Source organism: Eptesicus fuscus, chromosome 4 (assembly GCF_027574615.1).
Source record: "Eptesicus fuscus isolate TK198812 chromosome 4, DD_ASM_mEF_20220401, whole genome shotgun sequence".
Taxonomy (NCBI): Eukaryota; Metazoa; Chordata; class Mammalia; order Chiroptera; family Vespertilionidae; genus Eptesicus; species Eptesicus fuscus.
Genome location: NC_072476.1, coordinates 104724517 through 104740620, shown reverse-complemented (window position 1 = coordinate 104740620; position 16104 = coordinate 104724517). Strand labels below are relative to the sequence as shown.

General features: G+C 39.8%; 1 protein-coding gene across 1 annotated transcript in view; it reads right to left on the bottom strand.

Moving 5' to 3' along the window:
* The window catches only part of C6 (complement C6), a 42154-nt gene extending 26642 nt beyond the window's left edge, over positions 1 to 15512 (bottom strand). The window contains exons 1-5 of the mRNA XM_028131284.2: positions 15370 to 15512; positions 13847 to 14003; positions 12250 to 12394; positions 7070 to 7211; positions 2285 to 2423 (exon numbers count right to left, since the gene is read on the bottom strand). Coding sequence (XP_027987085.2) covers positions 2285 to 2423; positions 7070 to 7211; positions 12250 to 12394; positions 13847 to 14003; positions 15370 to 15512 — 726 coding nt within the window. The remainder of the gene's footprint in view (positions 1 to 2284; positions 2424 to 7069; positions 7212 to 12249; positions 12395 to 13846; positions 14004 to 15369) is intronic.
* Between the last annotated feature and the right edge of the window lie 592 nt (positions 15513 to 16104).

The following is a 16104-nucleotide window of genomic DNA, read 5'->3' as shown; positions in this document are numbered from 1 at the left end:
AAAATCAATAAAATATATTAAAATAAAAAAATAAAATGTCCAGGAATAAAGCTCTTAACGCTGAAGCAATGCAATCATATTTAGCTATAGTTGCTGACATTTCTGCACCATTCCTCTAAAAAACTTAGATCACAAATATTTTATTTCATGAACTAGCTCTCACACAAGAAAAGATGTGTCAGCTTAAAGAAAAAGATATTGTCAGGTAAGGAAGGGGGTGTGGGTATCCTGGCAGAAGTTCAGAGAAAATCTGACCACATTCATTAGCTTGGTAGGAGGGTCGGCTCACAGACAAGCAGTGCTGAAAAATTAGATGGAACTGGGAAACAGCCAGGTCTTGTAGGCCCTGCTAAAATACTGGGATTGGATTCTAAAGGCAAGCTTTTGCATATGAGATCTTTAAAAATATTAACCGAATGAATGAAAAATTGGGAGTGTTACCATCACATTTGTGTTTTGCCAAGATCATATGAACTATAGTTAACTAAAGTGGAGGCAAGGAGAGTGGTTTAAAAACTATTGTAATAAGCCTAGTGGGACAGGATAATGGCCAGGTCTAGGGGAGTGGTGGTTGGGTAGAGGGAAACTGGTGGATTGAAAAGATATTTAGGATGTAAGTCAACAGAAATTGTTGACCAAGCAGCTGGGAGGGTGGGGGAAGAACAGGAATGCTGTTCTGGGAAAGGGAATATAGAAGGGAATGTAGAAAGCCAAGGCAACTTTTGGAAGGAGGAAGATGAGTTCTTTTAGTGGTGTGTGAGGAACAGCTGGTAGGCTCTGATAAACTTCATTTTTCCACATTTTCCCAGGAAAAGATGTTAACTAAATTCTGATTTATTTTTAAATATGATTTTGTTGATTTCAGAGAAAGGAAGGGAGAGGGAGAGAGAAACATTAATGATGAGAGAGAATCATTGATTGGCTGTCTCTTGCATGCCCCCTACTGGGGATGGAGCTCTGACCAGGAATTGAACCATGACCTCTTGGTTCCTAGGTCGACACTTAACCACTGAGCAACACTGGCCAGGCTGTTAAAGTCTTTCTTGATATAACCATCAAGGTCTCATCTAATATAGGTAGCATTGAAGCAGGAACCAGGATTCTAATTTGCTCTGCCTTTTACTTGCTGCACAGCTCCAAGAAAGTGGATGTTACCATTAAAACAACGTCTTTTCTGTTTCACTTATCCTATATAATAAAAGCCTAATATGCTAAGTGTCTGGTCGTCGGGTCAGCCATTCAACCAATCAAAGTGTAATATGCTAATGACATGCTAAGGCCGCTCAACCACTCGCTATGATGTGCACTGACCACCAGGGGGCAGACAGTCGACCAGTCACAATGACATGCACTGACCACCAGGAGGCAGATGCTCTGACCAGTAGGTTAGCTTGCTGCTGTGGTCTGGCCGATCAGGACTGAGCAAGATGAGCAAGCAGGACATGCCCTGGAGCCCTCCCACAGTCCCTCCCCTGCTGGCCAACCTCCCAAGTCCCTCCCTGGCCCCAATCATGCACCAGTGGGGTCCCTCACCCTGGCTTGTGCCCTCTCACAATCTGGGAACCCTCAGGAGATGTTGGAGAGCCGATTTTGGCCCTATCCCGCAGGCCAGGCCAAGGGACCCCACTGGTGCACAAATTTGTGCACAGGGCCTCAAGTCATAAATTAAAAGAAATAGATTATTTTGTTTAACAAGTATGGGGCACTTATCATGTGTAAGGTACTGGGCCAGATTCTGGGAATATGTAGTATGATGTTCATTACCACTTAGGGAAACACATAGAAAACCAAACCAACTAATAACATCGAAAGAAAAGGGGCAGATCCACCTCTATTATACTTAGGATTATTTGATTTTTTAGGAGGCAGTCACTCTTTTATGTCTAAATTTTGTGGTTACTGGAGGGAGAGAACTATGGTAGAGAAAATTCTGAATAAATCGCCATTTTTCTTTGTGGGGATATGTTACAGCTGTATGTTTGCTGAGGACAGCATGAACTTTGGTGTTTGGGAAACCTGGGATCAAATCTCTAATCTGCTACTTACTAGCTGTTTGACTTTGGGCAAATTAATTATCTTAGTTTTTTTTTTTTAAATCTGTAAATTGATGATAATAACACTGACCTTACTGGGTTGTGGAAGGATTAAACACTAACACCTAACAGGTCATTAAAAATGTTCATTACCTTTTCATTCTGTCCCTTCATTCATCACTAATCTTTCATTGGGAATTTAGTTTAAATCACCATTGGCACTGGCCTGCCACTGTGATAGGCTGTCATACCTCAAAGTTGACATTTTCCAGATTGGCTGGAACCCGGTAAGGATTACTTGCTTTAATGCTTTTGACAGTTTTACATATTCCTCCAGTGAAAGAGTTATCGAGGACTTCTCCTCTGGGCTCTCCTGCCAGAAAATTAAACCTAGAAATAAAGTAGTTTTCAAGAATTCAATAGATGCAGAGCAATCTTGAAAATTTACCTTACTGATATGAAAGAAATACCTCTCATGGACATTTTTGACTTATGACAAATGACTTGGAGGAAAGCCCATTTTTTTCTAGTCTGTGGTGAAACATCCAGAAAGGGCTAGAAACCAAGACTCAGCCCCTCGGGTTCTGTCAGGGTTTCCTTATTCCACTCACATAGTTGTCTTGGGCTTTCAACATGAAATAAAATTCGGGTTGATAATTATTTCATGACTTAGGAAACCAGCACAAATTTTGGAAGCCGATTATGAGATAAATGATTATATAACTAATGCCAGTCTAGGCCCACTTCTTTCAGAAGGATATAGTAAAGGAATTCTTATAGAGAGTTAATACTAAAATAGTAATAGCAATATTTTAACAGAATTCTAGTAACATTGTTTTATCAAGCAATAATATATACAATTTATTTAACAAATGCTTGCATATTATATACTATAAGTCAAGCACTATTTGATCTACATTTAATATTATATTTATTTAATACTTATGATAAGCACGTGATATAGATATAATTATTATAACCATTTTACAAATGAGGAAATTGAAACATAGAGATTAGTTAGTTTAGTACAAATCAAGTATTTAAGATATTGTTTTCTGGGAGATGAAAAAGTCATCCAAGGTGCTAATAGTTTTCCAAATTCTTATAGATATTAATATGTGTTTTGTGGGAAAAGAAGGAGTTTTGTGTCAAAAAGTTTGGTATTGATGGATTACATATGGTGAAATAATAGAAAAAATATATAATGGTCTTTGTCCCTGATTCCTGGCACAGGGCTCCAAAGCCCTTGTAATCTCCTAAGTGATAAGAGCACTACAAGCATCTTTTGTTCTAGTATTTAGTCTTTGACCCCTGATTATAACCCAGGGTTCCTAAATCCCTTGGCATTTCCTGGGTGATAGAGGTGTTTTTTTTACTTTTTTTCTTATTTCAATATTTATGTTTCAATTACAGTTGACATACAATATTATATTAGTTTCAGGCATACAACATAGTGATTCGGCATTTATAAAACTTACAAAGTGATCACCCCAACAATTCTAGTATCTATTCGTGCAGTGTCTTTTTTTTTTTCTAACCGGGTAACTCTTGGTGGGCACCTGGATGGGGACTGGTAACCAAAAAAATCAAACCTTTATTAGAAACTTAGCATTTTCAGCTTCATCTTTCATTCTCCAGAGAGAGGAGCGGGGCTGGGAATGGAGTTAAGGATCAATCATTCCTACATGATGAAGCTTTCCACAAAAACTCCCCAAAGGATAGGGTTCAGAGAGCTCCCATTTTGGTGAAAACATGGAGGTGCAGGTAGAGTGGTGCACCCAGACAGGGCATGAGAGCTCAGAGCCCCTTCCCACACCCCTTGCTCTACTCATGACACCCAATTGGATATTCATCTGCATCTTTTAAGATGTGTGCTTATAATAAGTTGGTAAACAGTAAGTAGATTGTTTTCCTGGGTTCTGCAAGCCCCTCCAGCAAATTAATCAAACCCAAGGAGTGGGTCAGTGGGAACCTTCAATGTATCAGAAGCATAGGTAAAGTGGCATGGGAAGAAGGGGGCAGTCTTGTGGGACTGAGTCCTTAACCTGTGGCATCGGCACTAAATCCAGGTAGCTAGTGTCATAATTGAATTAAATTGTAGGACACCCAACTGGTGTCACAGAGAATTGCTTCATGGGGGAGAGCGCCCACACATCTGGTGTCAGAAGTGTGAGTGTGGTAGTGGTGTGAGAGTAAAGCAGGTACACAGGAGGAGGGCTGGTACATGAGTTACAGCTCACTGAAGTTGTTAAAAAAAGGGAGTGGTTCCTATGGCTTCTCATACCCCAATAGCTGTGAGCACATTTTGAGGTGTGCCCTCATTCATATTTGAAGTTCTATCAAAATGGGTACTTGAGGGAGGAAGTATGAGGAGCTGGTCTGGGAAGAAGTTTCCAAACTACTCAAGTTAGCATGACAAACACAGGTGTTTCAGACTCACTCATTTTTGTTTTCTGACTTAAGAGGGATCAATGAGGAAGAAGGAACTGCTCACCTTACACTGCCTTATGCTATGTACTTGTAAATTTGTCACAAACAAAGGGCTTAACAAAAGTGGCTCCTAGGTCATGAGGAAGCTCTGAAGAGGGTAGCTGCTTGCTGAGAGCCTGAAGATAGGACTTCCACAGAGGTGACTCCCTCAGGCTTGAGAAACCTTTTATGAGTTAAGTCAACTGTGCAGCCATTTTCAGCCCTATCCTTTCTCCTCCCCTCTGTGGTATTTAAATTGACTTTAAGTATTCTGGTCTTTCAAATATATCACGGTTTTTTTATATTGTAGGTTTTTAAAGGAATTTTATCTTATTTGGATTAGTGTGTAATATTTTGTAACTTTTAATATTTATTTTAAAATTATGTATATATGCTTGTACGTGCATGTGTGTGTGTGTGTGTATGCATGTGTGTGTGTATTTGTGCCTTGGCTGAACCTGTGAAAAAAATAAACAGCATGATAATATTGCCTGACTCTTGCTTCAGGTTTAAGACCTGATGACTGATGTTAACAATGAAAGAATGTTGTTCTGTCTTGCTAAATTCTTCCTTGGGGAGATGCCATTTAAAAAGAGGTACAGGCATCCAGGAAGCTACTTTTTGTGGGGAGAAATGTGTGAGAGAGGGGGCAGAGATTCTCAGGCCAGCAGAAAGAGATTCCAATAAGCAGCTCTCAAAACTCTCAGTTCTTGGGGAGTGGGAGAGGACTGGCTGTCCTAAGCCAGCAGGTTTTGCTCATTTCTGAGAATCCTTAGGACAGCAGCTGTGCTTGGCAGAGGCCACATAGGCCTTCTGTCAAAGTACACATAGTGTGTGGTCCTCCCCATCTGCACTCTAGATCAAGACCAACTGAGCCAGAGATGAGACTGGAATGTCACCCTTCATCAATCAGAACATTAGAAAACATGATTACTCAGTGGGAGTTTTGGCTGAGGTTTTTCTCCCAGGGAGAGGAAAAATGAAAAGGAAACCATTTCTGCACATTGATAAGAAGATGCTGTTGAAACGCTCTCATTGAAATCAAGTTAGAAATTCTTAGGACAGAACCTCAGAAAAGCCTGTAGTCATTGGACACACCAGTGAGGAAACCACCGCCGAGAGACGTTCAATAACTTGGCTATGGTGCAGCGAGTTAGTGCAGAACGCGGTCCTGCACCTGGCTCCCTGACTTCCAAGCTAATGGCCGTTCCATTTCACTGCTGTCCTTGATTCTGGCTCTATAGCTTCTGGTATCCACTCTAATCAAATGAGGTTGTATTTGCAGTGGCTGCTGTTTGTCTTTGATGCCTCAAGGCTTCATATTATGTAAGTCTGGCAGTGTAAGTGAAAACTTAAAAAAAAAAAGTCCAATACAAAGCAATAAAAGTCTATAGCAAACTATTTGCCTTCTGGCCAAAAAATTGAAGGGAGATTTCTTTATTATGGGAACAGGAGATTATCTGTACTTAGTTTTCTTTTTTTAAAAAACTATATATATTTTATTGATATTTTACAGAGAGGAATGGAGAGGAATAGAGAGTTAGAAACATCAATGAGAGAGAAACACCGATCAACTGCCTCCTGCACACCTCCCACTGGGGATGTGCCTGCAACCAAGGTACCTGCCCTTGACCGGAATCGAACCTGGGACCTTTCAGTCCGCAGGCCGACGCTCTAGCCATTGAGCCAAACCAGTCAGGGCTGTACTGAGTTTTCTTACACTTCCAACTAAGGCTCAGTTCTTCTCTTTCCACTGACTTCACTTACATTTTCTAAAGTTTTCTAAGTCATTGGCTCAGTGTAATGAATTTAGAATCCCTTGCCAAACCTCTAATGATCTCATTACTTGAACACGAACCACCTGTTAATGCAGGTCTGACCTTTGGCCTTTAAACTGTACTGGCCTGCCCATGCATCATATAGTTTATGTGAGAAAAGTTTTGGACACCCTAGCCATGCTCATTTAACCTCTAACTCTCTTAACTTTTCCCCACCATTGTTTTTATCACCCCTTTTTCCTATGTTTGGCTAAGCCCTTTCCTCTGGCTTGGTCTCCTATTATTGACTCAGGGCTTGACTATAACCCTTGAAAACTGGTTTTAATTCTCTAGTATTCCAACTTTCAACACAGTCATAGGCATACTCTTCTGATACCCTCATTCTCCATTTGCTCCTGGCATTTCTTAGTGGTTACTCACTCACTCAAGACCTAGCACCAAAAATCCACCCAGGCACCACCCAGCTTGGTTGGCCTCCCACCAGTTTGCCCTGATCCGCTCCAGAACTGTCGAAAGGATGTATGAGAATGAAAACAAACAAGTATGAAGGGCCCATAACATTGCCTGGTACAAGGTAAATGTGAAAATGCTAAATAATTTCATTCCCTAGGAGTGAGGATCATGGCCACATGCTGCCCGAGTATGGTGGCCAAGTGCCAGAGGCAGGGCTGGTAAGAGTAGAAAGAGGTGAATGAGGAAGCAGACAAGGTGTATCATTACTTCATTGCTGCTTCCAACTCAGTTCTGAGACGCTGTTATTCCCCCAAATGATAAAAAGATGTTACATACCCAGTGCTCATCCTGTTTACATTAGGGATGGGGTTGTACTTCCGTGAGCATACAGATTTTTTTCTCCCACAATCCCTTTCATCTGAGTTGTCTCCACAGTCATTTTCTCCATTGCATTCTAATTTGCTGGCAATACAACGACCTATCAAGGAAAGCGAACAACATTGACCACAATTGATTATTTAAGGTATTTATTAATCTGAAACGCTAGTGATTTAAACCTCAAGAAAAAGTTAACAGCAGGTTTTCTAACAAGAACTCATCCAAGATCATGTTTTACTCCTTTAAATTTAAAAAAATTTTCAATTACAGTGATATTTAATATTATATTAGTTTTAAGTATACAGCATAGTGGTTACACATTTATATAATTCACTAAGTACCCACCTAAGTTTTCATTATTTTTAAATAAAGATTTAGGAACATACGGGAATGGAATGATAAACTTGTATTTTCTCCCATTTCTTTTTAGGATTAAAAGATTCACCATAGATTATTTAGTCACCATGGGGCTGATTGGCTTAAATAAGAAAATGAGATCTAGAATCCCATTCCCATTTCAGTAAGCTTTCTACAGAAATCCTGCTCTGTAGCAGAAAATGAATTGTAGGTTTAGAATTTTGTTCTGACTAAGGATAGCAGACTCAAGGTCACTGTTTTATTGTTAAAAACTAATTACACGCACGTGCACACACACACACACACACACACACACACACACACACACACACGTAAGTATGGTAACATGGCTGAATCTCCAAAATTTTATTTGTTGAGCAAACAAAGCCAGACACACAAGAGTGATGCCATGGGATTCCTTCATATGATATACAAGAATAAGGAAAGGAAAAAAAAAAACTAAAAAAAGAAGAAAAATAAGGATAGGAATTAACTGGAAAGAGGAGAATAGAAACTTCTTCAGGTTTATGGATATTTTCTATATCTTGATTGGGGGTCATGTACATGTGTGTATACACTCATCAAAATAAAATTGCACACTTACTAACTGTGTATTTTACACTATGTAATTATTTTACTATACATAATTAGTATATTTTTATTATGTAGTCATATATAACTACATAATATAATTGCTTTACTACATATAATTTATTCAATCTAATTATGTTTGGACAAGTTAAATGCCTAGGTGCTATAGCATTCGGTAGCAGGTTAAATTAGTGAGTTTAGGAAATGGGACAAGCTTCATGTACTTAAATAATTACTTTTCCTTTTAAACTTGCTGAATTTCATGAGGATCCTTGTGCATAAGGCATTTCAATTTCTGTAAGCATATATTACAGAAACTGAAATGCCTTATACACAGCCCCTCTCCTGCCCTCACCCTCTTGCCTATAACCAGGGGCACTGGCGTCCTACAGTCTCACTGACAACAATGCATTGTTTTACTCAAGGTTACCTAGTTAACTATTCTAGGTTGTGATCAGCATCTCACCATTGCTATGTGTGACTATTTGGACTCACTGAAATGCTTGGGGAAATTGAGTATTCTGTTGAATACATTTTTTTTTTATTAATGGAGAGTTTCCCAGAAAGCACTTAGTTTCATCTCTTTTGGTTAATAGCTTTCACTAAGGAGGTAGAATGTTAGAAAGTAATTAAGCCCTTCTTTGATTATTCAAAATCCTGTATTATATCTAGACTAACATTATAAAGAATTATGGCTACCCATCCCAGCATCATATAAGAGTGAAAATATAGAGAGAACAGAATTTGTATTAACCCCAGGATATAACCTGACAGATACTCTGGTTTTAAAAGAGCACATTTCTAGTTTTTTATTTGTTTGTTTATTTTTAGGGCAGAACAGAGTAGGTAATTTAGTTTTAAATAGAGACGTTTTTACTAAAGGAAAAACCCCCAAATATTATATTTTTTAATGTTTTGAACCTGGTACTTACAAATTTGAGCAAAAGCTAATTTTTGATATGGTTACACTAAAAAAATCCTATTTTATTGAACTGAGGTAGGGCTATACATGCAGGATACAGTTCTCATTAGTTGTGAGCAGGGTACCAGATTTATTAGAACACAAGAAATTCTATCCATATGTACTTCTGGGGATATTGGAGAAGACTATTAACAAGGGTAGGGATGAAAGCAATAGGACGTCCCTTGAGTGATGTTTAGGAATGAGTGGCAGGTGCGATATAGCTCTGATGAGACACAGCTAAGTCACATGGTTTCAGGCCACAAAAACTCAATGGAGTAGAAAGCACCAGAGGAGAGATATTGTAAGCCACACACACTGTATATCCTCTACTAAAGAAGGGGTGGGAAAGATGAAGGGCAGTTTGGATAGTGCAGACTTTGCAGAAGTCAGCAATTAGCCAGAACATATACATAATACATATACACTCACACCTGAAGCCATGTAGTCATTTAGAAATTGTACATGTTTTTCCTATGTACTTGAACTGATTTTTGTTATTACAATGACATATCTATATCTATATCTATATCTATATCTATATCTATATCTATATCTATATCTATATCTATATCTATCTATAGAGACCTGATGCACGAAATTCATGCAAGAGTAGGCCTTCCTTCCCCTGGCTGCTGGCACCAGCTTTCCTCTGGCACCCAGGACACAGGCTGGCTTCCCCATGGCCACCTGCAGGCACCCAGGACCCAGGCTGGCTTCCCTCCAGCCCCTGCTTTGTCTGGAAGGATGTTTGGTCTAATTAGCATATTACCCTTTTATTATTATAGATAAAAAGCCTAAGCAACCGTTCGGCCATTTGACCAGTAGCTATGATGTGCACTGACCACCAGGGGGCAGATGCTTAACACACAGGCATGGAAACATGGAACAGACTGATGGATCTCAGAGGAAAGGCGAGAGAGGGAGGGCAGGAGGAGATTAACCAAAGATCTTATATGCATACTAGAGGCCCGGTGCACAGATTCATGCACCAGTGGGTTCCCTTGGCCTGACCTGAGGGCATCAGGCAGAAACCATCAGTCTGATATCCCCCAAGGGGTCCTGGATTGTGAGAGGGCGCAGGCCAGGCTGAGGGACCCCACCGCTGCCGGGCCTCTACTTATTTTTATAACCAGCTGCAAATTCTTTAGTCTTCTATGCTTAAAATGAGGACTTTGATAGAGGAGTTGGCACAGTGCACGAAGGTTAGCCTCATGGGTAATTCTCAAAGACTCATTAAATGAATACACTTAGTCTTGGGGACTCCTGGAGGACTCTGAACAGAAACTATGAGGGAGGAAAGAAAAGAAGGAAGCTCTCTTTAGGATAGACAGTTCTTTGATAGCTGAGGGCCAAATATCATCCTAAGTCAGACAAAAGATGATCCATCCAACATTTTATTCTCTTTGAGAGTGACATTAGTGGATGTTTTTAGGAGAGCATAGTAGTATAGCATCTTTGGTAGAATATTTAACCAATAGGCCATGGCACTACCCAATCAAAATGGTTGCCAACCAAATCCATGCCAGGGATTAACCAGTGAATAGCTGAATCTTGGGAAAATCTAGGATTTCCTGTGAAGGAATATGGACAACAGGACAGGGGGCACTCAGGAAGTAGCTGCTTACTAACCATTGCAGATGCATTTCAATATTTTAGATTTTATCTATGGCTGTGGCCATATTGCTGATGAACTAGTGATCAGCTATGTCTAATACCACTAACTTTCCTGAAATCACTCATTATAAATTGGTGGCCTATAGATGTATTTAAAGACCTCTTAAACTTGTGAATATTTTTGGCCTAAAGACAGCTCTTTGTAATAAATTTTATAGAATGTATCATCTATTAAATAAAGGAGTTTTTTTCTGGTAATTTGTTATGAAAACTCTCCTTCAAGCTTCATATAATTAAACTTCACTTCAAAATCTTTATCTTAATATTCTGGATATAATGCTTAGATTTTTCTACTATTCCCTCTTTTGTCAATAGCTCACAGGACCTTATTCATATAGGTATGCTGTGTATATACCTACTCACATACCACCCTCTTATTCCAGGTTTGGGAGCAGGGCACAAAGGGAAAACCCTGACACCAACATTTCTGTCTGACACTTGGAAAAGACTGGCAAAGCTGAAGGCAGGAAGCAAGGATTAAAAGGAGAAAAACCTTAGGTCCAAGGTCTGGGGTCAATTTTCTATGGAATTTGAAATCTGCTATCTAGTTATAAATACTTTACTTTCCAGTGCATTCCAGAGTACACAGAAATGGTGTAAATTGTATTCATCTGAACTCTAAATTTAACTTCAAATGGACGATTTAGATAAAAGGTCAGTGAACTATGGCCCTTGGACTAAAACTGACCTGCTGCTTGTTTTCATAAATAAAACTTTATTGGAACACAGCCATGCTCATTTGTCTATATAGGTATATCTATGGCAGTTTTGATGCTAAGATTCCAGAGCTGATTAGTTACAACATAGACCTATGACCTACAAAGCCTAAGATATTTACTATCTGGAATTTTAGTGAAAATAGTTTGCAGAAATCTGATCTAGACTATTAAAAAATGGTGAGTGTTGAAGAGCTATTAATTATGCAAGACAATACATAGATTAAGTAGTATATTCAAGGCTTGATTATACCTAGTGAAACTTAACCAAATTTATAAATCTGAATGAGTACTGGGCTTGGAGAGAATGTTACCATTGTTTAAATCATTTTGAGTTGCCTCTTTTGGAATTTCCTTTGGAGGCAATCAATGGACCACCCAGAAAATTTGTCACATCATCTCTAATCATCCCTCTTCCTGACATATCTTAATATTAATACCCTTGGTGTAATAAACTATATGAAAATCTTTTAAATCTATTGCTCCTTTTCTATTGCTTATTCTGATTATAGATTTGTGCTTATTAATAGTTAACTTTTAAAAGTATTGTCTCCTTCTCTTTCCCTCATCTTCCTTTTTCTTCCTCATGCTTTATAACAGGGCATCAATACTTGATAAGCAAATGAATCAGGTAGGTGGTTAAGATGGTTATAGTTTGAGAGCAATAACTTCACACGTAAATAGCTTGGTAATTGGTAGCATAACCCCTCCGTCTCCCCATACTTAAAATATGGTGGGATTCCTCTATCACAGCATTTACTGGAGTCAATTGGGATGACTCTGTGCTAGTCAAGTCATTTTTAGTGGAGGAGGAACATTTTCCAAAAGTACATTACCACTGTCACAACGGAATTTATTCTTGCAGTCAATCTCTTCGATTTTGCAGAGTTTAGTTGGAATGCATGGTTGAAAATTCACCAGGGGCTCCGTACACTTTTGTCCTCCAAACTGACTGGGGCGCAAAATAGATCTAACCTTAAACTGAAAGAAAAGGAGAGAAGGCTAAGTAACTATGAGGCAGGATTGAAGCCAAAATGTATCTCAGAAATCTAGGTTTCTCAATCACAGTAGTGATTGTTGTTATAGTGGTGCTGCCATTAGCTAATGATTTTTCTTATTCCATAATTGTGTGTCCTTCAGGAAGTCTCTGGGCCCCAGTTTCCTAAAAGGAGGAAGTGGGCAAAAAGGTTTCTAAGACTTGTAACTCTAAAGTCACATGATTCTAAGTTAAATAGAAATTCAATGCACAAATATTTACTGAGTGTCTCCTGAGTGCAGATTCTTCCGGGAAATAAATAATAGTCCTTCAATATCTCAAAGATAGGGTGACGTGAGTGATAAATGAGAAAGGATTTGGGGGTTCTTTTGCACAAGGAAGTCACCATGGAAACCAAGGGTGACACATTCTCTACACTTTAAAAGATTTAAAGTATATAGATGTTTTATTGATTTCAGAGAGAGGAAGGGAGAGAGAAAGATAGAAACATCAATCAGCTGCCTCCTGCAAGCCCCCTACTAGGGATTGAGCCTGCAACCTGGGCATATGCCCTGACCCGAAATCAAACTGGCAAACTCCTGAGCATGACATGCATTCAACCAACTGAGCCACACTGGCTGGGCTACACTTTAAACAATTTTAAATGGTGAGGAGTAGAACAGAGTCAGGGAAGGACAGAATTATGACAGCATTGAAAAGTACTGACTTTGATATCAGAAAAGTTTGAGTTCAGAATGCAGATCCTATATCCATTAGTGATGTGTTCTTGAGCAAATTACTTAGTTCCTAATGAGCCACAACTTCCTCATCTGTAACACGGGGAGAAAAGCACAATGTGGTGTGAAGTTTGAATAGGGTGATGCATGGAAAGGACCTAGAACAGTTCAGCTCAGATAGGGGGAGCTCCACAGATGAGTTTCTTTTTCTTCCCTAACATGTGAATGCTCAGCATCTGTCCTGATGGGTCCACACGGGCAATGTCCTTACAGGAACAAGCTCGTGGAGGGTAAATATTGCAGCGGGAACAGTAAACAAATGGAGGGACTTTCCCATAGGGAGAGGCAATTAAGAGGAAAGGCAAGGAATCAGGCTTCTGGCTCATGTTCCAGATTTCTGTCTGATTTTAAACCTTGGACTGAAATCCTCATTTTCTAGAGCCTCCTTTTGCTCCCCGTGTTCTCAGAAGGCACAGACAGAACTGGGCAGTTGTGACACGGGTACTGGGGCCAGAATTTCCTTTTGGTGGTCACACAACAATGAAAGTTGTAAAATGAACCTCCTGGCCCTTAAAAATTGCTCAATGAAATGTTTTCCTCAATAGAAAGTGGGAAAGTTTATTTGAAGAAATTCAGCATTTCTGTGATGGTTGAGCCTTTGGGAACCCGAGTCGTTTTATTGTGATTCCGATTTCCCGAATATGTCCACGTGTCACCCACCTGCTTTTTGACACAGGGGTCACAGTCTGACCATGGTCCATAATCCCCCAGGAGGCAGTTGATCGGACAAGCTTGCCAGTTACACTCTCTGGTCTCCCAGAAGGTACAAAGCTGCTCACAGGAGTTCTTCTGATAGTATTCATTTTTTATTACTTGCCTGTAATAGTGAGAAAAAAACCTGCTTCGAATGGGTATAATCACAGTGGCTCCAGCCCAATAAGAAAAATATCACTGAGAATTGACTACAGTGAATAGAAGGAAAGAAGGTTTTCATGAAAAATCAGGTACGTTGGCATACGTACAGTTCTTACCACTTCATGGAACTCAGGACCAGGTACATCATTTATGGGGCCCGGGGCAGAATAAAAAAGGGTGGAGGAGACTGCTCTTATTAAAAAATTAAGAATTTAAAACAGTGGTGATAGAGCATTAAGCCAAGCATGAAGTCCTTTTAAGTGTTAGGTCACTCACTGTGAAGCTGGCCCTGATGGGATTCCTGGAAGAGACTGATTGGGAAAGAAAGGAAAAGAGAAAGTTCCTGAAAATTGCTTAAAAGATCTCAATGTAATAAGTACAGTGATCAAGGTGGAATCAGAGAGGTGTGGGGCCAATCAGTCAAAGAGGAAGTGACAGGAGAGATACATCTTGAAAAGCTCATGTGAATTCTCCCAGCAACTAAGGGAAGAGCATGTGGAGGGAAGGGCCGTGCAGAGAGGACAGGTGGGGGAGCCCGTGACACAGGCCTGAGAAGAGCCCAGTTGGGAAGAACGGGATTTATTGTTGAACTTTACTAGGTGGACAGTGAGACAGCTACTGAGGGACTCTTCAGTAGAAGAATATTCTAAACAAATCTATTTTTACATACTTGGTGGATGGTTTATTGTGGAAGCCAATGGGTTATTTTTAATGAGACTCACACCATACAAATGCAAAAAAAGAGTTTTCCAAAATAAGTTTCTAAAAAGCGTTATCTCCCTCAAGTCATGTGAGCATCTGCAGGGAACAGAAACACCTAGTAGATTTTTAAAAAAACCACTGGGACAAGTAGTCTGAATTGGTAAAAAGACTGAATTACTACATGTGAATTACTAAAAACTACCAGTTTTCTTGCTTCTTGTATATGCCAACAATCAAGGTAGCAGCTAGCATCGCTGTGCAGTTGAGCTCCTGTTAGACTGTTTAATGAGCAGAAAATTCTCTGTAATTAACTCACTGGTGGTGAGCAGTTATATGCTGATTGGATAAAAAGCTTGAGTAGCGATTCTAAGTAAATAGTCAACTGAAAATATTGCACAGATTCTTAATTAAATTTCTTTGAAACTCCTCGATATTATGGAGAGAATAAAAGTAGACTTCCATTCAACCTTATGTGGAAAAGACCACAAACTCCTTCCAAGTTCATGCGTTCTTACTTTGAGACATCTTGTTTTGTCCCATTGCTTAGCGTGGCCCTTTTGGATATTGCTAAGGCTGCCCTCGAGGTTTCCCAGGGCACACAGCAGAGCTGCACAGCTCACACCCACCTGGATCTGGTTTGGGTTCCAGTATTGCAGGTTTTGGAGCAGCTGGACCACTCAGTCCATGGGAAATGATCACAGAAGCAGGCGTGGCTCTTGTCAATCAGGGCGCTTAGCAGGATGAACCACAAGACGGGGTGTCTGGCCATGTTCTGAGAGCCTCCAGGCCCTGAAAAGCAGTGATAGTGTGCACCTCAAAGACCTGTCGGGGGCAAACCTTTACAAATCATTCTGTTAGAGACTCAGATATCATCTTAGAAAACCCTGGTGTCTCCCTGTCTCGCTTTAGGCAAGTTAACACATAACTTTACATGTTCACGAGTATAAATTCTATTTCTAAAGATTTTTAAGGTATATATTCCTGTGGTTACAATCCCCAGTAGGAGGAAGTTTCTCTGAATTGTGAGTGGTAGGCTACAAAGCAAAGTATGTAGTATATATTTGTAACCCATTCCCATTCCAAAATGGGAATTCTTGTGTAAACTTACCCTTTTCAAAACAACTGCTCATTTTGTGTGGGCAGGACCCTCAAGTACATTCCAGTTTTTCCTACTTTTCTGGATCTGGGGAATGAGTGAAGACCATTCTGCTGGAAGTTCTATTCAGTTTCCTGACATCCTGGAAACCTGCTAAAGCAAGTTCCCCTCCCCCCCTAAGAAAAACCCATAAAAAATCTCGTAGACACAGACAACAGTTCGCTGATTACCAGAGGGAAAGGGGGTGGGGGAAGTAGAAGAGAGT